Source organism: Xiphias gladius, chromosome 18 (assembly GCF_016859285.1).
Source record: "Xiphias gladius isolate SHS-SW01 ecotype Sanya breed wild chromosome 18, ASM1685928v1, whole genome shotgun sequence".
Lineage (NCBI taxonomy): Eukaryota > Metazoa > Chordata > Actinopteri > Istiophoriformes > Xiphiidae > Xiphias > Xiphias gladius.
This window is the reverse complement of record NC_053417.1, coordinates 18,620,777-18,645,766: the sequence shown is the minus strand read 5'-3', so window position 1 is coordinate 18,645,766 and position 24,990 is coordinate 18,620,777. Positions and strand designations below refer to the sequence as shown.

The 24,990-nt window shown below is 40.1% G+C and overlaps 1 protein-coding gene across 1 annotated transcript; it reads right to left on the bottom strand.

Annotated features, from left to right (window-relative positions):
* Positions 1-906: 906 nt before the first annotated feature.
* dnah12 (dynein, axonemal, heavy chain 12) lies at positions 907-24,795 on the bottom strand. The gene is made up of 73 exons (XM_040152800.1): positions 24,584-24,795; positions 24,394-24,481; positions 24,269-24,295; positions 23,978-24,167; positions 23,810-23,879; positions 23,566-23,724; positions 23,247-23,442; positions 22,668-22,856; positions 22,404-22,557; positions 22,225-22,316; positions 21,932-22,110; positions 21,694-21,829; positions 21,440-21,565; positions 21,218-21,352; positions 20,453-20,646; positions 20,126-20,369; positions 19,815-20,000; positions 19,510-19,710; positions 19,169-19,363; positions 18,943-19,064; positions 18,719-18,854; positions 18,490-18,636; positions 18,197-18,316; positions 17,699-17,855; positions 17,395-17,567; positions 17,125-17,277; positions 16,779-17,018; positions 16,262-16,507; positions 16,009-16,128; positions 15,792-15,901; positions 15,454-15,634; positions 15,171-15,311; positions 14,973-15,056; positions 14,303-14,491; positions 14,060-14,179; positions 13,687-13,875; positions 13,458-13,609; positions 13,122-13,260; positions 12,778-12,944; positions 12,385-12,640; positions 11,938-12,234; positions 11,460-11,638; positions 10,978-11,170; positions 10,654-10,815; positions 10,359-10,553; positions 9,986-10,119; positions 9,746-9,908; positions 9,554-9,634; positions 9,255-9,431; positions 9,009-9,140; positions 8,803-8,892; positions 8,580-8,720; positions 8,229-8,470; positions 7,989-8,136; positions 7,738-7,883; positions 7,377-7,591; positions 7,088-7,280; positions 6,803-6,995; positions 6,536-6,708; positions 5,694-5,834; positions 5,393-5,551; positions 4,969-5,264; positions 4,626-4,879; positions 4,370-4,510; positions 4,120-4,257; positions 3,808-4,041; positions 3,449-3,637; positions 2,265-2,368; positions 1,967-2,171; positions 1,673-1,810; positions 1,488-1,579; positions 1,292-1,359; positions 907-1,100 (listed from the first exon to the last, which is right to left on the bottom strand). The coding sequence occupies exons 1-73, from the start codon at positions 24,793-24,795 to the stop codon at positions 907-909; spliced, it is 11,922 nt and encodes a 3,973-aa protein (XP_040008734.1).
* Positions 24,796-24,990: the final 195 nt, after the last annotated feature.

The following is a 24,990-nucleotide window of genomic DNA, read 5'->3' as shown; positions in this document are numbered from 1 at the left end:
CAGTGCCAAACCAAAAGACAAGTACTTGACAACTGGAGGGATGTGGGTATTGGGAAAAGGAACACAGGAACTGACAGGTAAGAAAGGTACAGTAAGTATAGAATATTTAAGCTGACAAGTAGCAGTTTACAAAAGCAAGATCAGCAAGCTTTTCCAACCAGCACCAGTTTGGTAATGTCAAAGTTTCCTGTTACTTGTTGCCCTGGTTCTCATTACAAGCCATATGTTTTCAATTTTAGAAAGCCATTTTGTTTCCATTTGGCCACATTATTGTTATGGTACTTGAGTGCAAATGTGTTCCAAAAGCAATGTCAAAGTTTCCTGACTTGATGCTGGGAAAGGAATCTTGTTAACTTCTTTGCAGTGCTGCTTTTATTGTTTGATTATAAGAAAGTTTCATACTTTTAAATTAGTAACTGAACAATTGCTGTACACTGCACTGATTACTATGTTCTGTAGGCCTACATCAGAAATAAATACCTGGGACTCTGCATGCGATACATTTCTGTATGTTAAATTAATTGAAATCAGTGCAGTGTTTTTTGTTTTGTTTTGTTTGGGTTTTTTTTTTGACCTAGGACCTACTGAGGACTGAGAGGTGCATGTTGTCATCCTCTTCTATTGAAAAGTCACAGTGCGTCTGATGCAAGTTTTGCGACTTCCACGTGAATTTAAGTGTCTTTAAGTTTCACCTTTTTTTTGGAGAAAAATATTTATTTAATCATTTACCTCTCCATAGCTATCCACATCCATGCTATATTCATAGTTTTGAAACACATGCTTGTTGGTCAGAAAGAGATTATACTTAATTTTACATTGTTAAGGAACTCAGAGTTCAAAAAGGCATCAAAGTGTTTAATGTGCCACAGTAAAGTGCTTCAGCCTTCAACAGTGTGTCGTCGAATTTCAGTCATCAAGCTGGCAGAGCATGGCCACACCACGCTTGATCCAATGTTGAGGGGGCCTGCTGGTGGTCAACATCATGGAAATGACAAAATTGGTGGAGTGACCTGTGGTAGAGAGGGTGCCCTTCCTCTCACTGGTCTTGTAGAGAGGGCAAACATACAGTTTCTGAGGCTGATCAATGCTCTTCTTTTGAGCTGCGTGGAGAGAAGGGAGCAAATGAACAAAAAAACACAAAGCAGAGAGACAGGAACTTGGAGAGGAAATAGTAATTAAAGAAAAAAGCAACAACTTACAATACTGGGTTTGAAACAGAAACCCGAAAACAAGAATGGCCTGCATTTCATTTGTAATATATTGGCAGAATAAGAAGAAACTTAATACTTACTGGGTTTTATCCAAATGATGGGCATAAAGTCAAACAGGACTTTGGGGTGCTGCTCAGCCAGAACTGCACTGATGATAGAGAGACAAACAATAGTGAAGGTTTATCCAGTCTCCTTACATTTCTCCTTACACAAAATTATAATGATATAACTATTATTCTTAAAATATGTAAAAATATATGTAGTATGAATATCTACCTCCCTCTGTCCCATCGAGCTCCATCCAGAAACAATCCATTAATGTAAACACCATCGTCCGGTGATGTATCTGACTCATCGATAGGAAGAACCTGAAAACAAAACCACATATCAGTGTATACTTTGGGCTGTGAGAAGCTCTTTGAGATGGACACAAAGGGATTATAAAGTGTGTATCATTTGACCTCAAAATCAAACCCTAGCAGGTCAATGGGGACATGGTATTTCCTGGCGTAGTTCTGCATAGCCCCAGTTAGGAAGGCCTGGGTGAAAAAGAAGCCAGACAGCCAGAACACATTGGGCTTGCAGGTGTTGTACCAATCCTACGGACACACAAAGTAAAAGTGAAAATATAGGAGGAGTAAAAAACTTAACAATGTCCCATTTAATCATATTCAAGAATAAAATGCATTTTCCTATCTCCAATCAAAAATGATAGCGTCCCTCTCAACGAAATGATCTTTGTTAAGCAGTCTCACCTGCAAAAACTTCAATCTTGAGAGAAAGTCAGTAACATAGCTGCCCAAGGGTTTGAGGCTAGGGTAAGAGCGCTTGCCCCATTTCTCTGGGACCTTGCCCACTATCAGACTGCCTGCAACTGCCTCCAGCTCTGCATCCATCACCACCAAACCCTTAATGGCTTTTAGCAGGTTCTGTAGACTCACACGGATTGTACTACACAGCCTGAAAGAGAGCAAAAACAGCAGCTAAGTCATATAAAATAAGTGGTGATGTGCTACACCTCTTAAAGATCTGCACTGAGCTGTTTGTCCATACGTGTTGTAGCGCTCCATCTCTTGGACGAGCACAGTGTTCATACTCTCCTCATAGAGCACTGGGAACTTCAAGAGAACTGCTTCTGTGTCAAAATTAGCTGGAAGCTATAGGAAAAAAGCAAGCAAATATTACAAATTTTTAGTGCAGTGCATACAAATATTCAGTTCAGTCCTCTTTGAGGCTATACTTAGGCTCATAATCACGCTATAGGAAACACCAACTTAAATTCTTTACCGGAAAGCACTGGTGCCCTGTGTATTTTCTTTTAAAAATTTAAACCAAATCTTTAAAAAATCTTTTTGGTTAAATCTAACATTAAAAAATTAAAAGGATGGAAAAATCACATATAAAAGTTCCTCATCTCACATCAAGACTATAATAATACGCTTTTTAAACATCTCACACAAGTTCAAAAAAAGCCTTTCTGTATCTGTAATAACAAGGGTCTACAGCCATGCTAGCCTCTGTGAGGCTATACTAGGCTCAGTGGTGCTTTGAGTCAAATGTTAACGCCAGCATTCTAATATTTTCACAATGACAAAACATGCTGATGCAAAACAGGAATAACGTTTACCATGTTCGCCACCTTAATTTAGTGTGAAAGGATGCTTACATTTACAAATTAGCAATAAACACAAAGTACAGCACAGGTTGAATATCATTACGTTTGCTGATATTCAGTCATAAAACAAACATTGAACGAAGTAAAAGTTTGACCTGATGATGGTGCTAGATAAAAAGTTTAGCGATCACCAAAGTTATTATGGTTCATCCAGAGGGTAATATGAATTTTTTTTTGTATTTGTTGAGACATTTCACCCAAAACCATAAACCTCATGGTGGCACTGGAGGGAAAGTCAGGGGCTTACCAAAGTCACTAGCAGTCACTGTCTATTAACTGAACTATTAATGTCTGTACAAAATTTTGTCTCAATTCATCGGTTCAGATATTTCATGGGATAAGTGAAAACTGACCTGCTGGTGACACCACAGGAAAAGTGAGGAGATCACCAAAGTAAGTAGGATTCATCCCCTAGGGACCATGAAGATCTACATAAAATTCCATGTCAATCTGAGATATTTTAGTCTGGACCAAAGTGGTGGACAATAGACACTGCCAATAGCACGGGCCACTAACATGGCTAAAAATTGCTAACTGAAGAGACAATGTTACTAGTTTATACCTTGGTAAGGACGTCATTTGCTATGTCGTATAGCATGTTGTCACTCCCAGAGCTACCCCCTCCCTTAGCTCCACCACCCTGGGTGAGTAGCAGAGAATCAAACAGCAACTTCGTCTGCTGGAGATCTTTAGAAATGTCTACATTTTCATGCATCCCAAACACCTCTGGATGCTGGCTGAATGGAAGTTCCTAGAACAAAACAAAGGTATTGTTACTCAGTTGCAAGTCATTACATATGTACATACATATATATATATATATATATATATATGTATATCTATATATGGAGAGAGAGAGAGAAAGAAAATGAACAAATAGATATTTATCCTCTTTATGTGTGGTATCTCAAGTGTTTTTACCTTGATAAATTCAATGTAGTCCTCATAGATAGATTTAGGTGGGGCAAAGTATTCACCACTAGGTGAGAAAGGGTAGCGAGGTTTCTCAATGACATCCTTGTTGTAGAAGTCCGCCAAGATGGTCATCAGGAGCCGCCTATCCCAGTCGTCTGTCACACGGCCACCATAGTTACACTCCCCGGTCAGATACATTATGGCCTCGAAGGGCACCTCATCATATTCGTTCACAAACAGCTAAAGAGGAAAATAAAATAAATGCATTTTAGATTGTGGTGATGAAGAAACTCAGCCACTGAATCTCTGAATGAATACCTGTAGCTGCCTGATGCTTATACGGAGGTCAGACTCATTGAAGCCATAGGGAATATTCCAGCCCAATGGACCAAACTTCTTTCTCTCCTGAACAAGAGCATGGAAGAAGCACAGCCCATACAGGAGCTTTTCCCAAATCTACAAGAGATATCCAAGAGTCAGAGAATGTCATCTGTGTGATAGACCTATTAAATAAAGAAATGCAAATTCCTGTTGTATACAAAATGAAAATGAGCTACCCCCAGCTCACCAGCTCCTTGTTGGGGCAGAAATTGAAGAAGTTAGGGTCAGAAACAGGATCTGACAAATAAGACTGAAGTAGGTTGAGTCTGAGTCCTGTAGGAGGCTCATTTGTCATTTTCACCCCATTCTGCAGGATGGTCACTGGAAACTGATATTAAAAAGGAAGTTATTTCTTTAGGACTATAGTCTGACAAAATGTCTATATTGCTACATGAAGTTCTTAATGCATTTGCATATTCAGAATGGAATGCGCTATGTTTTACCTTGGGTGAAGGGTAGCTTGTGAGCCAAAGGCGAAAGTCGGGGTGGCATGTTATTGGACTTAATTCCTCACAGATTTTCTCTAGGGTGGACATCCAGGAAACGGCCAGGTGACAATTCTGTAAACACACCCATGTCCCATCCTGCATGGCCTTGGATATCATTTTAGCAGCAATGGGGCCCTGGCCCTGACCCAGAGAGATGGACTGAAACTTGAGACCACCCATATTCTTGTCACTGGCAAACTTCAGTAAGCCTGTGGAGGGATATTGTTATTTCTAATGATTTTCAGGGATAGCATTATGTGAAACCTTGACAGTCAATCAGTGGTTAAGTAGGACTTACTAGCCATGGGATCAGCTCCTGGAGACAGCACAAACACAAGAGGGATGGTGGAGTTGGAGTCCAGGTAGCTCTTACTCAGGTCAAAGGGAGGGGGCTGTACAAATTTCTTCCCAAGTTTGCCAGTCACATATTTAGTCACAGCTGGCACTATCTTATCAGGCCTGAGACAACGAACAACGATCATTCTCTGCAGGTCATTCAGTTGTCCACACCATGGCGTGGGCAGAGGAGTGTTGCACGGCTCTTTGCTGTCATAAATAGCTTTGAAGTCTCCTGGACTCTTGATGAAAGCTTCTCTGTGGAAAAAATAACACCCATATTCACTCACACACACATTAGTCAAACGAAATTCATAATGAAAAACAGGACAGCCATAAATAATGAAAAAAAGAAAATCTTTCATTGAATGAGTGATGCTTTTTACTTTATTCCTTGTAAGCCAGGCAGCTCACTGGCTCGACAGATCTCATCCCAGCTCTTGTCCTGTAGCCAGCTGGGGTCAGGGTTAGCAATGGTGTTCTGCAGGCCCACTCCTCCAGTCAGCAAGAACATGAACTCAGAGTATTCGATTTCCTTTTTTGCTCTGAATATAAATATCAATAGAAGATATTATAATGTAAAATTCACATATTGTATTTTCATATGAGAACTTGGTTAAAAGCTGAAATCAAATCCTACTAACCTAATTCATTCAACCAATGTCCCACAGTAGCTGTAACACTTACAAAAGTAGATTGCAGCAGAGGAGGAAGGAAAAGAGGAGTTTGTCATTCTCAAACAGAGATCGACAGATGTTGCAGTAGAGGTTATAGGTGAAGTGATCGATCAGGTATCGAAGCCTCCTTTCTAGGATCTTGGACTTATTACTGATGAATAAAAGACAAAACACAGGAAACTGGAGATGAACATAGATCAACTAAAAGTTATATAAACCTATGTTAAAAGTTTACATCAGATATTGGTGTAAAGTGTAAAGGGCTCAGTCTCCACTAGCCACTAGATAGTCCCACCTAAGTCAAATATGCTTACAGTAAAATGAAACATATTCTATTCTAAGATATCTACAATTGCTACTTGTGATGTTATACTACAGAAATGTATATTTTCTGTGTGTACAGGGCAAATCTCCAACTCCACAAATGAAAGAAGTTACATTTGATCCTTTTCATGTGCAGCTTCACTTTTGCTCTGTCATTAATCATAAATAGCGTTGCATGTCTTCAGTGGGCTTTACTGATTGCACCTAATTATTCTGAAAATGGTTAAACTTAAAAGACATTAGTGTTTACCATGAGCAATGGAACAAATATCTAAATCTGACTGCAACTCTGACTGAGATAAGAACTGAGCCTCACATCCAAATAGAATCAAGTAAGTTGCTGTAATAATCCTCTTTGTCACATGTGTGATTCCTGTGTGATATTCAAGCTTGTCTTTACAGTATGTAGAACAGACGGAGATCAATGTTCTCTAAACTGCTGGTACAGTCATAAAGTCCCAGCAGATTTGTCTCAATGCATTATTTCTTTTAGGACACTGCAGAATATACATGATGTGCATCACTCACCTGTCTTGTATAGAGTTAATGTAGAGGTTGACAAACCAGCTCAGAGAGTACTGGTACATTGGGTCTATGTTGGTCAGATCAGCAATGCTGAAGAACAGGATGGCGGAGTGCTTGGCAATGGCTCTGTAACCCTCTCTGGACTCTGCAATCTTGATCTCTGTCTTTTCTGCAATCTGGGAAATACATAAACAGTAGGTAGTAGATTACCAAATATCAGACTTGTCACATTACCAATGCAGATCTCATTTTTCTGTGTGCCGTCCACACCTGCTGTTTCTTGGTAATCTCGTTGGACATGACCTTAGCAGAATCTAGAATCTGAATGGCACTCTCATCCTCCAGGATATTTCCCTCAGAAGACTGCAGTGTCTCTAGGATCTTATCCTCAATTTCCTTTAGCTGCCTCTTATTGGCAGCTGACTGCAGGATTAGTGCATTTCTGTCCTCCTCCAGTTCTGGTCTGTAGAGCAGATGAAGCAGAAACAATGCTCTCCTGAGGTGGCAAGTAGTATTTCATTGGAATACCAAAGTGACTATTTTATGAGCACTAACCTCTCCTTGGCAACCACAATCCCCAGCAGCTGGTCCTCCAAGCCCTCTGGAGTGATCATGAAATTGAGCAGGGAAACCTTGGTGGCCAGTTCTGGTAGGTAGTGGGGGTTCCTCAGCTTAGTGGTGATGTAGAAACGGAAATCGCAGGAATACTCAATCACACTCTCCCCCATCCTGATGCAATCCACACCGCCTGGGTCAAACAAAAATGATTGAACTTAAATTTTTTTCCAGTTTTTAAACTCAAATCTCAGATGGCCCTTTGGCAGCCACATCACATTCTCAGCACCTTGTTTGAAGGTTTGTTTGAGCAGCAGTGGTTCAAGTGAAGGGTCCAGCTCCTCTCCTACATTTTCAAGCAGCAACGGTGTTCCAAATTGAATACAGTTTTCCAAAGTTCTCATGTAGTCCGCATCTGTCATTTTGATTACACTCAGGTTGTTGTCCTTCTCTGAATTCTTCACCCACTTGTTGGCCTGGCCCTGAGGGTCAATCATTAAAGGCCTAGAATAACATAAAAATTATGGATGAGATGAATCTTTACAGCCAGTTTTCCTTATATTTACCCAAAAACTGAATATTTGTGACAAATGTTTCAGTATTAAGTAGATTTAACATTTCACCAAAACATTTCAGCAATACTGACTCACCATCTACGTGAATTACTGACAATGACACCATTGTCGATTGAGAAAGAGTCGCTGGGAAGGCCTGCAATGTTCCAAGCTCTGATCTTAATGGGATCTCCCAAGGTTTTACTGAGAGAGAAGTCATTTGACGATGGAATGTTCTTAGACTAGAGATTTTGAGACAGGTGAAAAATAGATAATATGTAATTGAATGTGTATGAATTCAAAGAGAGTAACTAAAACAGTCGGAAAAAAAACAGGAGGACTGTTACTTGACAGAGTTTGGTCCATAACATGGTGCATTCCTCTCTGAAGCCAGCAGTGAAAGCCCCAAGGTAAGCGATTACACCAGCGGAAATGAGAACATCTCCAGTCAGGTTGTCATATGTGTTCTGCAGGTCATCTGCTGCCTTAGACCATCTATAGACATAAATGATTTCAGTCAGTGTACTATTGTCATTGTTTTAATTGCAGAAAATAATTAACCATACAAAATTTTTGTGCATCATCACCTGGTCTTCTCTCCTCCCAGACCACCAATGAGTTTCTCAGCCCTTTCTAACTTCCTGGCACACAAGTCCACTTGGAACTCCAGCTGAGCCTTCTCCTCTGTTTTCTCCTCAAAAGTTTTTTGAAGAGCAGCTAAACGGTCCTCAACCTCCTTTAACTCGGCTCTCTTCTGGTCCAGCAGGGCCATGGTAGCAGCCAGGGACTCCTGGGCCTCTGCCAGATTGGCCTTCTTAGGAGCCACAACCTAAAATCACCAGAGTGGTTGAAAACAAAGAGGGTGTTTATGCAACCATGCATATGTTATCGGGACAGGTCATGAGAAAAAAGTCTATGCAAATCCAGAAACACTGCACCTGTGCCACCCTGTCATACACCTCCATTGCTTTGATCCACTTGCACAGGCCCTCTGCTGCAGAGGAGGCCTTTGCCACTATACTGGCTTCAAAGTCAGGGTTAGTCATGTACTCACTACGGATTTTTTGCATCACGGAGACCTGCAAAATAGAGATAGTGAACTTAGTCAGAACAAAATAAAAGTGTTTCCTTTAATAGGAATGTTGTTTTCTTGAAACTCACAGGAATATTGTCCTTGTCATATTCTTTAAGATCTCGTAAGAAGTTCATATCCCCCAGTAGCTTCTTGCTTGGACCCCAGTAGTCAAAAACCTAGACAATAAAAAAAAAGACATGTTACTCATTGGGATATTAGTAGAAGTTGGAATGTTAAAATGTTTTCATTCTAATGAGCTTTTGAAATAAGATATATTTTTCCTTAGTCTAACCTTTTTTCCAGTCCCAGCTGGGTCAGCTATCTTATCTGGTTTTATGTCCTTCATCACACACACAGCTGACATCACCAGCTTCACCCCTGAAGGTGGATTTTTCATCGACTTCACAATTGTGACATCAGCGGGCTGAAACGAAACAAGCAGCTCAACTTACTCAGCTGTCTAAACTGCAGTGGTCTGAGGGCTAAGTGCAATGGCTAAGCCTGGTACAAAGAAGCAGTGCGGTTGAAGAATACTCACCTTCAAAGTGTCCAAGGCAGAAAGAGCAGCTTCCAGGGCAGGGATAGCCTCAGCCAAGTCACTCTCACACTCATTCTTCAGAGCCTGAGCCTCATTGGCTTTTATAGTTGCTGCCTCTTCATCAATGCGCACAACTTTACTTTTGGCTTCCACTTCCACAGACTCCACTTCAATCACCTTAAAGTCATCACATTATACAATGTATACACACACACACACACACACACTATTTATAGTATTTATATTCAATATATAATCTAAGTCATTGTTGGGGCTGAATAAAGATGTGAATTATTCACCTTCATCATTTTGGTGTTGTCTGTCTTTGCCTGCTCCAGCTTGGGCTGTAGGTCTACCAGTTCCCTCTTCATCTCACCCACCTACAGAAAGATATTGTTAATATTAATTATGGCTAAAGTATGCTCAACATCTTAAATTAAAAAAACAGACAAAAAACAAGACAACTCAGGTAAAAATGGTGCTGCATATACCTGAGATTCAGCGAAGGCTAGTTTATCCAGACCATTGGTATATCTCTTTTTTGCCTTCATGACAGTGTCTCTTTTCTGAGTGAGTAGCAGACGGAAAGCTGCAATCAGCTCCAGGTAGGATGTGGGCGTCACATAATTATGGCGTCCAAGCTCAGAGAGGAAACTGCAATGAAAACAACAGTGTAATATAAATGTACTTTACCTTTGAATACACAAGTTATAAATAACCGCATGCCATACCTCTGTGAGAGCTTTTTGGCAGAGGTATGGAATGTTTTGCAGATGGGTATGACCTCCTGCCTCTCATTTTCAGTCATCTCCAGTGACTCCAGGAAGGAGTTGGCCACACGCTCAAGAGCCTCGTCTGGCCATGGCTGTCAGGGCAGAGAGAGGAAAAGGATAGTGAGGATAGGAACAAAGACAAGAACATGTACAGACACTATATCTCATACTTTCTTCCTTTTTCTTTCTTTTGATGTTATCTCTGGTCCAAGGAGTACAGATGACAAACTATCTGACTGACTGATGCGCAGACACATACTTGTACTGTATATTCAGTATATTTCACTGCAGATAAAATACAAATGAATGCCTTCTAATGCCTATATAGTACCTGGAACCAGTCAATGGTACAGCAGTTGATAAGAGATGGAAACTGGCGCAGGCGATTTCGAAAGGCATCCCCAATGGGACTAAAGGCCACAACAATATGCAGGTTCTCTCTACAGCGTGCCACGAAGAATGCAAACAGAGTCAAAGGACTCAGCTCCAAATTCTTATTACCAGCTTGGGCAATGGGACGTACTGCCTGGAGAAAAAGAGAAGAAGTAAGAATTATATTAAATCTAAATTAATAGGGCCTTTACACAAGGTATAAATTGCTAATATCAGGGCTAATAACAGCGTACCTCCATAATCTCTTGCTTCTCATCTAGGGCAAACAGATTGGGCACCTCTCCTGTGTTCAGGACACTGTCCACATCTTCTAGAAAAGCCTCATCTTTGATCTGAGCATCAGTTAGCAAGAACACAGTCTTCTGACCTTTCACCCCAGCATTTTTCAGTAGCATCTGTGGTATAAGTAAACTTAGGTTAAGATGTATATTAAAAACTTTCACAGCTGTTTGAAAATGGAAAAGAAATCACAAGCAGAGATCAAAATAGTGTGAAAAAACCATGTAATGCATCAGCATAAAAGGATACAGAAGTCTTCCCTAAACCATAAAGCTAACCTTGAGATCATCTCTCCAATCGTTCATGCCATAGCTCTTAGAGATCTCAGGCTGGAACATGGTCATGTGGGCCATGGACGTAGCCAGACGGGTGATGGACTGGCGTCCACTGCCTCCCACTCCCACAAGCAGGGCATTGCCTCCCGGCTGCTTCAACACACGGCTGATACGGGACAGGTGCTCCAGGACATAGCTATATAATGCAGACATTTTTTTCTCAGTTAAACTTTGCATGCAAAAACTGACTTGAACATAAATAAATATTTTCATTGACTTACTTCATAGAAGTTGAAGTTATTTGGTTGTATTGTCAGTTTAGAAAGATTGACTTTCTTACAACAAGAAAAATTCTTCTAATTAGGTGAAATACCTCCACATTTTAAATGCTGTTTCACATAATGCTTAACTTGATGAACCGCTCAAGAACAATATTTTTGCAGGGAATGTAGTTGAATTGAGTCTATAGTATCAAAGCTGTTTACCAGAAGATGACGAGGTTCATGTGATTCTTGTGCATCTGGTTGTATTCATCAAGAAACGACTCCACCACCTGAGCAAAGCTTTCCATTGAGGGCACCTCGGCATACAGGCGCTCATCATCCTCCAGGTCAGGGTGCATGTAGTCGCCGAACAGAAGATTCCGCATGTCTTCCTCAACCAGCTGAGAAAGGAATACAATAGTCGGCACAAATTAATGCATTTAGATTTTTGTATTTGATTCATTAGTACGTATTTTGTAGTAGTAAAGCACAAATACATTTATTGAGTTTTCATATATGCTACTATGAAATATATCCAAAAAAATATCAAATCTTTTTTAAATTTGGGGCAGCAAGGAGTGACAACAGTCCAAATCACCTCCTCTTCTTTCCTGCATTTTCCTACACACTAACATGCTGAGAAACATAGTAATAGTAAAGCACATGACGCTACAGAAAATATAACTCAATCGCAACTTACTTTTCTGCCTTGTTTCAGGTGATCAAACACCTGATCAAAGGACTCTTTGAAATGATCTTTGAGGATGCTGTTCATCAGCTGGAAGAGCCATTCCCGATCTTTATCATCCACCAGACGGTCATAGTAGACCCGGAAGACCTCATGGACAAACAAGCGTATCATAGTGCGTTTGTTCTCTAGAGACTCCTTCTTTAGTAACAGGCAGCCTTGGATAACGCGTGAGAAGTCCCGTAGGTTGAATGTGTAGTGAGACTTAGCTGGAGTTGGAAGCAGGTTCTCCATGGCTTTTTTATACACCTTTGGGAATTAAAAATATATGACCAGAGAACAAAACCATTGGATTAGACAAGATATGATTGCTAAGAGACTTTAACATATGAAAAACGTATTTCACCATCGCATATCAACAGTTCATGTGATATCAAGGTGTGTGTTTAGGACACTCACTTCCATAGTAGCTGTCACTATTTGGTTGCCAACAGTGAAATATTCAGGTGGGAACTCGTTGTTTTTGAGATAGAAGGCCACCACAGTGGAGAAGATGCGCACCATGGTATCATCACTGAAGTCATTAATGCTAAAAATGTTGAAGTGCCGCAGGAAGCGAGACGTCACTGCATTCCTTCCACCACCAGGAGGGCCCATAGCTGAGATCAGCTGGAGGTCGACAAGAGTGATCCTGGAGGTATCCTTCAGATCATACCTAACAGAGCATAACAGATAAGGTCTGTCTGGTAAATGAACAGTGCTTTGCTGCAGCAGATTTACTGTTTATTTTTTCTGTTATATCTTGCGCTTGATTTAATATGAAATTGGAGTCTAATAGTGGATGGTTCATACCAGTTTCCATGGTCTATGTACTGTCGAAGAAGCTCCACAGGAGGCTGTGCTCCAAACTGTTCCAGTGCAGGCATGTTCATGTCATCCACAAAGATGACACACTTCTTTCCCATGGGGGGCCCAAACACTCCCTTCCTTCTTTTATCTAACCTGGACATGATGATATTCTGGAGGATGACATACATACAGAATAAAGAACAGAAAATTAAAAAATAATCCTTCTTGTTTTCTTCCCAGATTATCGCCTCACATAATATGCATGATTAATAAAGTACTCTATCTATATATTTTTTTTCTTAGTAATCAAAAAAATTCCATTTCGACCATGGTTCCTAAATGCTCACCTGGGTTTGGTTGGCACTAGTGCGGGCTGAAAAATTGATGAAGAAGGGTAAATAGCGGTCTTTGTCCAGATTGTTCATCAGTTTCTCCTTCACATATACTGACTTCCCAGTGCCAGTAGAACCAACAAAAAGGAGAGGCCTGTGAAGAGTAATAAAAAATGCAAAAAAATCTATTTTGTTAGATTAAATGTAAATAAATTCCGGTTAAAGTAAACTCAGTGATAATAAGAAAAAACAGTGTATATGGCAAAGGTATAATTCACAATAATTCATGGTAATAAAGCATTTTTGACATTTGTGTTGATCATTGCCCCAGTGACCCCTGAAAATACTAACACTCCGTAGCTGATGCAGAGGTCCAAGAGGTAGGTGTAGCGAACTGTGTCTATGGTGGGTACAATGATCTCTTGCACTTTGGTGTTTCTGTTCCCCAGGCTGACATTCTTGATGGCATCTTTCCATTGAACCCAGCGGCCTTTTCCTTTAAACTGTATAAGAAATTAAAGTCTGATTTCCTGATTTAAACACAAGTGAAACACATCTGAGTGATGTAATTACTCAATACCTCATAAAAATAGTCATACACCAGGCCTTTCTCCTCCATGGGACACTCCCATTTCCCAACAGTCTCAGGGACAGGATATTCTTCTGTTTTTCCTGAAACAGTCACCCTGAAGAACTCACTAAACTTCTCTCTGCTGTCTGCATCACAGCTGCCACCCACGGACCACACCAGGGAGAAGGCAAAAGCTGCCTGTAATCATGAAGAATGAGAAGCAAAGGTGTCACACAAAAATATAATTACCTGGAATAGAAAGTACAAATTCAAAAACAATGAAATGTTTGAATGTATGTTTGAAAGGTGCAGTTACAAAGCAAGGGTTTTAAATGAATAAGGTTATAATATTATTCGAAAGGATAAATGATTCATCCCTTACCATGATCCAGGTGCGAATATTTTTATCCCCAGGATCCGTCTTTACAGGTTCAGTGAGCAACATCTCAAACAGTCGACACAAGGACACCACAGTGTTACTGTTGCTGGTGGAAACAACTTCCTGTAAACAAAACCATAATCAGGCATGACAAAACTTCTGTATTTTATATATAAATAAATGTAAACTTATAAATATTCTGCAGATATTTGTATCTGATTTGTTCTGGGGCCTGGGGTCACTCACTCTGCAGTGTTTACGCAGTGTCCTGAGGGTAGGTGGCAAGAGCCAGTGGAAGAGCTCCAGCAGCAGGTAGCGGTTGTCCGGGCTCTGCAGAGCATCAGGAAGAGAGTTCATCCAGGAGATCACTAAGGGTTCCCAGCCCAACTGAGATGGTTCCATGTAGATCATACCACATCGACTGACTGTGGCTGGCTGCAGTGAGAAAACAACCAAACATAAATTTTTTAACATCCAATCAGATCCTGTTAGTCAATCTAGGTACTACAGCCCAACCAGTACTGGGTTTTTGAGCATGACAGTGATTGATATTTTGGAGTTCATAAAAAATATCAAATAACAACATATTGGCCGATAATATTTTTTTCAACTTAAAAACATAACATGTAGCATGACATGTTAAAAAAATTTGACCAAGATATGGTATATACTGGGCTTTACAGGTTTAACTTGATAAATCAACTTGTCACTGCTCTCTGCTGGACAAAGTATATAATGGTGACATTTTTCTCTGAATTATGTCAAACCTAGTTTGAATCAAATGTTCTTCACAATTCTATCAAACATGTTGGTGACCCTCTAGCAATGCAACACCAACTTTTAAACTTTAAGATGGGATAATCAAATCAGAACTAAAATACAAAAAAATATATTTCACTCCCAACAACTAACTTACAGAGGCCTGTGATAGATCCATTGCTTCAAAAATCAAACTCATCTGACTGGACATCTGTATGATCTCACCACTCATCAGGCACAACTGTTGAGCAATAGTAAAGAAATAAGGATCTTATTCATAATATAAAAACAAAAAAATATTGTAAAAAACAAAGAAATACTACAATATCAAATGGTTTTACTGTGTATTATTTACCTTTTTGTTGTCATCCAGTACAGTGTTCATGCTCTCAATCCACAGTGTATCTATGGGACCATCAAACACCACCCATTTACGGTCTGGTGTTTCAGCTGATGCAAATTCACGAAATGTGTTGGCCACAATCCCATCTGTCCACTAAAAGTAAGGAAAAACAAAAAGTGAAAAGACCAAGAGCAAGAAAGGGAGACCTGCTGTCCCAGGTCTACATCAATACTGTGAAATCCAAAGGATCTGTGATACAGGATATATACAAGATGATTCCATGGCACAGGCCTACCTCATGGGAAACTAGATCAAACTGTCCAAAGAGTTGTCCCATGGTAATTGACTTTGGGTTTAATGTCCTGAAGATGACCTTCTCCTCACCATACCCCCTCTCATTCATGATAGTCAGAGTGTCAGCTAGCACGTGTAGCACTTTGGTCTTTCCAGCAAAGGACTCTCCCACCAGCATGAACCTGATATTAAAAAATGAACATTTTCATACAATATTGTGTTTCTAATATTCCCTTCAAGGCGTGTCTCAATCATGTGAAATAACTCTGTAACTGGAAACATAGAAAGCAGGATATCCAAATATGGTAACATGGGAAATCAAAATACTGTATAACATACCCATGCCTGACTATCATCATCTCATATGTCTGAATCATCTTCTGTACGAAGACTTCTGTTGGCTGTACATTGTGATTTTCACAGCACTGTGCAGCAGCCTCCAGAAACAGCTGCCAAAGACATGAAAAAACGCTGATTATATTATACAACACAATATTTAAAAAATACATAGGTGATTTAATACAAAAGAAAAAGTAATGAAATCAACATATCTAACCTGATAGTCAGCCTCAGGGAGGGAGATTCCTGGGAACAAATCACTGGTGATCCCATTGAATAACGGAATATCATGGGAGAGAAACTTGGGCTCATTAACATCCTTTATGGACCTAAGGAGCTGAGCGTTACATCATGTGGAAAAAAGTGTAAAGGTCAGAAACAGCAAACCAATTGACAAACCAAAAAAGTTCACAACTAGGACACTCTGTATGGACAGATTTTAAGCAAATGCATTCATTCAGTACAAATACCAGTATGTCCTCATTCTCATCAGGAAATTTGAGCTTGAGGTTGCCTGCAGCCACAAGTACAGCTTTGACAGCCCTCATGCCGTAGTCATAATGGAACTGGGATGAGAGCTGCTCAGAACAGAGCCTGTAGGTCATCACAATCTTTATGGACAGTGGTTTGGCGTTGAGGAAGCCATACGAATACAGAGAGATCTCTGCTATCAGTGCGTAGTTGGGGACCATCATGGCCACTGTTCGGAACAACACCTGAACAGAGAAGAGACGGAAAATTAACTAAATCTGTTACCGACAATGTTGGACGGTAGCCGAATTTCCAATATTATTTTTCATTATGTTGAAGGCATTCAAAAGCCCCATCAGTGCACCACAGTGCATAATTTGATGTTGGAAAGCCAACTGAAATTATTTGAGAAGTTTATCAATATCATAAATAATGCAGATTATATAAGAGCTAATGTATTCATAACTGACAATGCAAACCTACAATGTCTGATAAAGGATTTCACTGGTAAAAGACCTTGAGGTTGTCCGGGAGTTCTGAGCGTCCTGCATAGCCAGGGTTCATCGTTATGGACACAAAGCAGTTGGGATTGAGTTTGAGCATAGTCCCTTCAAAGTCAAAGTACTCCAGCTTCTGCTCGATGGCCCTCTGGATGCAGAGTACCTGCTGGGCCACTACTGACAGCACCTCCAGCTCAATACGGTTGAACTCATCAAAGCATGCCCATGCACCAGATGAAGCCAGACCTTTAAAAAACTATGAGACATTGCACAAAAATCCATGTTAAAACACGATGTTTTTGAATTTTTAACTGTGGCATTAGAATTATAAATATGAATCCAAAACTTCCTGCTGGTGTTACTTTGCCCATAGCAATGTAATCCAGTCCGTCAGAACAGTTGAAGACCACACACTGCACAGCCAGAGCTTTGGCTAGATCTTTTGTGGTTTCGGTCTTTCCTGTTCCAGCTGGACCCTCAGGCGCACCACCCAAATTCAGGTAGAAGGCTCCAATCTAAAACAAAGGTAGAGCTTTTGAATTTACTGTTAAAATATCTGATCACTCAGCAGTATTCCAATAGAAAAGTGGCACGCATTCATGTTTAAGTAGGCTATTTGTCAGTTATTTTACCAGGGTCCGGTAGCATCTGTCAGTCAGTGGAGTGATGACCAGACGCGGTGAGTTCCCCAAGTACTCATAGGCGTATTTAACATCACAGTTGATTATGCGAACACGAACATTATTATTGCTCCAGTAATAACGCAGCTGGGCTAGCCATTGGAAGTCTGTTTCATGTGACACACCTGTTAAAAATGGACACAATTACTTTATTTCGCAAACATTTTTTTCTGGGTGCTGTTTTTGGGTGCCCATTTGAGTGCTGAAGCAAAGCTCTGTTACAGTTATTAACTCTGTATTTTGTGCCATGAGGTACCTTTTTCAATAAGCTCCATGACCACATCCCTGGCATGGACATCAATTGTGACCAGCGCTCCCAAAGTCATCCTTGTTTGTTTGGGCAGTTTCCCTCTCACCAGCTCCACAATGTCATTCAGCTGATTCTGGAGTTGCTGATAGTAGTTCTTTAAACCCTACAGAGAAAAAAATCTCACTTACTATTTTAATTTTTCCAGAGGTGATACTGTTAAGCTGCTATAATAGTCTAGAGAAAATTTTCGGTCAGTCGGTCAGGAGTAAGACTGCTGCTTTGTACCTCTACACTGCTTTGTACCTCTACACTATCAAATTTCATTACTGTTGCCCTATTAAGGTTTTTTTAATTGGAAAATGAAATTTTGATTTTAACTAGTAATCTTTACAACAAAATCTTCTCATATTCAGAAAAACATGCATCATTTACATGAAGTAAGAAAGAAGTAAAAAAGTTTAAAAAAAAAAAAAAAATTTCAGAAAAAGAGGTTTAAAAACTTACATCAGACCCTGCTGTGATGGCTTCATGCACCTCCGAGGTCCAGAAAATCTGGGAGGTGCAAAGCACCACTTGCCCAGGCCACTCCTTGACCCACTGGCTCCGTGCAGTCTCAGCGTAGGCCTGTCAATACAACCATACTCAACCACTCAGCTGTCACTGACTCACATTTATATTCATTAAGACAAACTTCAGATTGGGCAGATGCAGCATATGAGCCACACACAACATGATAGTACTAGAGTTAAAATCAGGGTATTGTGTATTATGTAAGGTATGTGGAACAGTGATCTCACCACCCTGGACCGGGCCACTACATCTCTGACACTGCGAAGCATCACATCTTCCACCTGCACCAACCACTTCTCCACAGCTCCTTTGGCTTCAGATGTGGAGATGTGCTGGATTAGCTGAACACACTCACCTTCACTGCTATATATGGCCTGGGCAAAAACAGTACACATTTTATAAAAGTTCATCAACCATGGTGTCATGTAAAAATGACAATATGTGTGACTGCCTTGCCTGGATATCCAGATTGGGTAGGAAGTCCAGTTTGGAAATGCCCTCAAAGCATTTCTTCAGATGGGGCTGCACTCGCAGTGGGTCCTTGGTCTCCGAAAGAATCTCCAGCATTTCATCATTGGACAGAAAGAAGAACCTGGACACAGCATTGATAACAAGTATCAAAATTTGTGATATTAACAAAGAATTGGACAAAAGAAATACTGAAAAATCTTTTTGTTTACCTTGGAAAAAAGAGACGTTTCTTCTCCAGGTAGGCATTTAGTCCTTTCATGATGCTATCCAGGAGGGTGTTGGAATCTTGCAGTTTTTCTAGCAAACCAGGCATTGAGGTTGCTGGGAGAATCTACGATTGCAAATCATTGGATAACTCAAACCATATATCTTTTTTACCTATCTTTTACCAGATTTGTTCTTTTGGTGGTCACTAAAAACAGTTTTTAAAAGTACCTTGGGGTCCTTAACGCAGTGCCTCATGACCTCTTTCCAGTTTTTGTCAACAGTTTGGAAAAGTCGTCCCTCTTCTGGAATCTGCTGCATTATGTCCTGAGAAGAGAAGATGGGCTCCAGGTAAAGCCACTGGGCCTGAACCTTCAGCCACTCATCTGTGGTTTCCTGAATACGAAGCAGACGCTCCTCCCATTGCTGAAGTCAAACAACAAAAGGTTAAAGCTCTGCAGGACTGGGTATAGGCAGAGATAAAAATACATCCACCTGGTAGAGCTCTGATGCAAATTGCGCACTTATATATTAACAATAGCTAAATAGATTCCCCAAAACTTGAAGCTAACCTTGATCTCATTTTCAAAGGGTTTGATGAATGGTGAGCCCCTCATAGTTTGAGTCTTCACAATCTGGTCATCTAGCATCGTCTGAATCTCATCCAAGGCAGTCAGGATAGACACTCCTGTCTCCCTGTAAGGTTGGTGGTGGAAAAAAATACCGTCCCAAATATGCACCATGGTTTGCAATGCCTTCTCCAAGGAAAATTCCTGTAGAGACACAGTGTAGATGTATAGCATTTAACATATAGATTCAGTATTGAGGTTTTTATCAAATGCTATGAAATAAAATACAAAATTTCAGGAGTTCTCACTTTACTAGCAGCAGCGCTGATAGACTCAAACTCTTCCAGGTGAGGAGCCAGGTTTTGTTTTAGAACTTTGCGTAGTGTAGTACCAGAGTCGGGAGTGAGTTCATACCCTACTAACTCTGACATCTGGTCCCAGTGCCGGGATCTGATGCCTGGATTACACAAGATGGACACTATAGGGATATGGTCCTGTTGACACAAGCACATTCTGCATAATTATCATCAGTCTCATCATTAACCTTCAGCACATAAGACTCCACTAACTACAAAACTTCATTAATGAGCCCCTTTGAAATAATAGTTACATATAATACCTTGAACTCTTTGATCTGCTCCATTACAGTGGAGCACAAGTGTATTGTGGGCTTCTCTTGCTTCATTGGATTGTCTTTACTAGGTCGTCGCCTAGTCTTTCCAGCAATCTTCTCCATCTCTTGCTCGGCCTTATTCTGTTTCTGTTGGAAAAACTTCAGCATCTTGAACATCTCCCTAAAGAACTCATCCACCTTTACCTCCATGCTCTCACCATCTAGGTCTTGGAAGGAACCATCCATCCATCTATACACAAAGAAGAACAAAGGTTATCTGGGTTTTGTTTTTTTTTAAATTAAAACCCAATATGCATCAAACTGAAACTAGACCTGTTCTCTGCGCGCTGCCATTTCAGTACAAGTCCAAACAGCTTCTGGTATGGTTCAGTACTCTCTCTGATGACTTCAACTTCTGGGTAACATGTTAGGTCCCATTTGTAGAAGGCCTCTTCTTTGTTAATGAAGGCAATTGCCTCCTCAGCCTCCTGGAGAAGTTTCTGAACTGTTCTGACATCTGTAACATACTGCCCAGAAAATTATAACAAGACAATTTTATCTGCAGCATAATCCCAGAATAAATGGATCACAGGTGCTCTGAAAAGGTGTTCGGATTAAAAATAAATAAATAAATAAATAAAGTAGCAAAAACGAAAAGCTCCTAACTGCATCAATGGAACTGATTTATGTGGAACAATTTTCGACAACAATTATTTTTAAAACTTGTTATACCAATGACCCAGATCAGTGGCTGTTTGACAGAAAACTAAGTAACACAATCTTGTTATTGAGGTATAATAAATGTGTCAGAATTAAATGGAATTCAAGCTAAAGATAAAGAAAATATTTCATCATGCTTTTGTAAAATTGTGATCACTATTAACATTGTAGTAAACCTGTCAAGCATTCAAAGGCATATTTTAAATATGAATATATAGCCCTCCTGGGAATTTAAGGTGCAGTTCGTTAAAAGTAAGGGTTTGACATTTTAAAAATATGCTTTTTCTCTTTCTTGCCAAGAGTTAAATGAGTAAAACAGTACCGCTCTTGTACCTGTCCACTCAATATGATGGTGCGAAGGGAACACACTTGACAAACCTGCTGTATCATGTCCAGCTCAGAGCAATATGGGAACTCCTCTATTCTGCGTCTTAACTTCTCCAGCTGTACCATTAATCTTTCTCTTTTAGCCAGCAGCTCCTGCTCCCCTTTCTGCTTGGCTGTCTGCATCACCTAGAAAATGACAAAGCTGCCCAGAATCAGGTCATCCCTAAAAAAACATCCATGATATATTGTTATAGGCAGACATGGGAGCATTACCTCTTCATTGAGTTCAAAGACATGGAGGATGTTTTTGGGCCAGAGAAAGACAGTCGAATTAAGCTCCAGATCTTCTGGCTCAATGATATGGACATCCAAGAGGTAGATCAGTCTGCAGTAGGTTTCCTGTCAGAACACAATGTGGTAGTGAATGATAATAGAAATGTTATAAGATAACTGAAATCAATATATTTTTGTAATACATGTATATTTTGTAAGATACAACAGGTAGAACCCATCATTAGGTTATTTACCTTTATTTTTTCATTCAGTTCTGTGATACCCTTTGTCTTAGTGAAATGTATGTAATCAACCATCTGAGTCATGTCTTCTGTATTCTCTGGAACTTTCAGAGCTTTCTCTGTGATGGTTTCAAATTCAGAGCAGATCCTTTGAAGAGACACAAAAAGTTTTAAATGTATATCAAAATTTGAACATTTAAAAACACAGAGGGACATTTTTTGTTCATGGATGTTACAAGAAGTGACTCACTGTAGATTATGCTCGCGGTGGCTGGTAATCAGTTTCTTCAGAAGTATTTCAGCATAGGTTTTGGCTTTGTCGGCCAGCCCTTGTTTCAGCTCTTCACAGTCCAGATGGACCATTGTGAAGTAGGCTTTAGATGGGAGGCTGATAATCTCCTTTGACAGTGTACGAAACTCCTCCACTTGCTTTGAAAAGCAGTGAAATTATACAACGATTGTCATCATGAAAACTGGTAACAAAGCAAGTATAGGTAGGCTATATAACATATTCAAAATGAATTAAACTTCATTATTTGTAACCTTAGTGTACTCATCAAAAGAGTGCTCCTCTTCCATGAACATCTCCACTCGAGCCTTTGCAGTTCCATTGACTAGCCAGTCGTAGTTGTCAACTACAAAATAAAGCAAAAAAGTTAGCAGTGAAGTGAATTAAGATCAATGGCATGATGATAGGAAATGACTGCATTACGGAACATCACCATAACTCTGGAAATGTTTGTCAGGTCCCTTTAGATTCCTGCACACAGCGGTCTTTAAAGCGCCCTGAGCCCAAGCAAGGATGTGATCAGCCACCTTAGCATCCACAAATGAAGATGTGGCTTGTGTCAACCATGACTGGATCGTCTGTACTTTCTGTGGAACAATTTCATAGATATCAATACCAGCTCAAATTACAATTTTACATGAAAAATTTGCCAGAAAGTGATCATTTGCCTTTGAGTGGCTATTACACACAACTCCACCTGCAGTGTATTTGTGATGGCATTAAGAATCTCAAAAACAGCAGCTTCCAGATCTTGTAAGGTGGGGTAAATTTCCATCTTTCCATCATCAAATGTCAAGGCCATACGGAAGAGGGGCAAGTAGTGGTGATTTCTTGGATCAAACAGATTGACAAACTCCTCCACACTTGTCTGAAGCAGGGATTTCAACTAGGAATTTACAAAATAAAAATGTCTATGAGTCTAAATGTGTAATCAACAAACATACATACAAAGAGCCCTACAGTACACATACATTCAATAAAAAAACAAACAGATAATCATAATAACAGACCTCAATACAGGAGGCTATGTATTTGCAATAGGCAGCAGTAAAGACACAAACCTTCACAAGTTTCAGTTCAAGGTGTCTTTAACTGTGTTTTAATGTCTGACAGTTGGCTTGCAAAAAATACAACGTAGATCAGTATCAAATAATTGCTATATCTACAGTGAGTACTGTTTTTGATGTCAATAATGACTGAAATAACCATACCTTAAATCATTTTAAATCTGACTCTTCTCAAGTGAAAATCAAGTCTAAAATCAGCATTAACTCACCTGATTGGAGATGAGCATGGATGCACAGTTGTAGAAGGAGTCCAATTTCTCCTCTTTAACCCCTTTCAGAGTTTCTTTATTAGTTAGTAAGTGGATGACTTTAGGAAACCAGGTATTCATGATACGATCTTCTGTCCTCTTACACTCCACAGCCATTTTGTTCTGTAGGCTCTTATAGTCCACAGGCCCTGAAGCCCTGAACCAACAGAAGCCAAAATTAAATCAAAAAGGAAACACTAAAGTAAATCTTCACGTGAAATGTCTTAGTTATGTGCTTCTTTTAGCAGTACCATGTTGCATTCATGTTGTCTTTTCTTACCTGCATTCTGAAAGATCAATCAGGACCAGTGGAGAAAATGTCATGTAACCAATATCCAAGATAGTTTGCATTACTGGATGAAGAATGTACAAATTTGTTTTTATCATCTTGCGGCGTCTGATAAAGTTATCATGCCAAGGCTGGGAGAAGTCAAGAATTCTGCAAAAGAATGGAAATGATTTTACAAAAGGGTATTAAAAATAGATCAACTACAATTTGGTTACTGCGTACATTAGACACTCACTTTGTTTGGGTTGCTGTTTGTTTTTCTGAGATATCTCCCTCTATCTGTGGATTCTTTAGAACTGTGTCCACTGATGGGAATGAATATGGCATAATGAGACATTGTTCACCTGAAGTCTACATGTCTTCCGCAAGCATAGACATACATAAATACAAAATGTGGCAATACCTGTGTGCTTGACAATAACATCGCGGAAGTCGTTGCTGACTTCCATGCAGAGTTCCTGTAGCCATTTACTTGTCTCCGGGCTCTTTTTAAGTTTTGGCGGGACTCGGGAAACAATAGAGTCCAACCACTGCTGCTGGATTGGAGAGAAGGGGCGGCTCTCCACACACTGCTTCAGGAACACATAGTTCAGCTGCAGATGGGCCCAAAATGAAATAGGAGACACGTGACATATATATAAATAGTTTTTTAGTCTCTTGACAGGTGACATCTAAAACTAAAAAGAAAACTCACCCTACGCTTCCGCTCCTCACTAAGCATCTGTAAAGTATTGAGATATACCACATTATATTTCTGCAATATTTGGATAAAAATCGATTTTTAAAATGTTTGCATAGGTAGTTGGATAACTTTCATACAGAGGGCGGAAACTGTGGCTCTGGTGACTGGCTGCGCACTGCTCTCCTCTCTTTGCTCTGTCTGTAAGTTTCCATTGCTCTGGACACCCTGTAATAATTCAGTCAGCAAAGCGTTACACTGCATAAAACCCAGTAGCCAACATCATGAGTAAATAGCCGGCTATCAGTGAGGTACTGACAAAAAACATACAATATCATATGTAGTTGCTCTTGCTTCGCTTTACTCCTTCTGTGCCTGAGCAGCTTCTTGTGAACCGTTATCCTCTCCGCTATCGCCTCCTTTGATGCTATGGTCTGCCGGACCTCTTCCCGCTGCTGCGTGCCTTCAATCGGTGGCAGCACTGGAAACTGTGACATGCCCTTCACTGCCATGGTTTTGAAAACTCCGGGAGAGGTAGCCATCTCTGAGAAAAAGCCACTGAAAAGAAGCAAAAAAAAAAAAGGGGGGGGGGGAGAAAAAAGTTTGAGGCTAAGTCACAGTGGTTGTAAGTTAACGCTAGCCTCTTTTCCAGTTGCTTCCATTTACATTTGACCCTGTACAAGCTATGTCGCAGTAGTCATCTCAAAAGTTAATTGCAGTGAATAACAACAGGGTAG

What these genes read in the sequence shown, in the direction of transcription:
- dnah12 (XM_040152800.1), bottom strand. Translation starts at nt 24,795, where the DNA reads ATGGCTACCTCTCCCGGAGTTTTCAAAACCATGGCAGTGAAGGGCATG. An exon ending in TCCCTGAGGCTGACTATCAG is followed by an intron (nt 15,902 to 16,008) that starts GTTAGATATGTT and finishes TGTCTTTGGCAG; the next exon opens with CTGTTTCTGGAGGCTGCTGC. An exon ending in TGTATGACAGGGTGGCACAG is followed by an intron (nt 8,471 to 8,579) that starts GTGCAGTGTTTC and finishes TGGTGATTTTAG; the next exon opens with GTTGTGGCTCCTAAGAAGGC.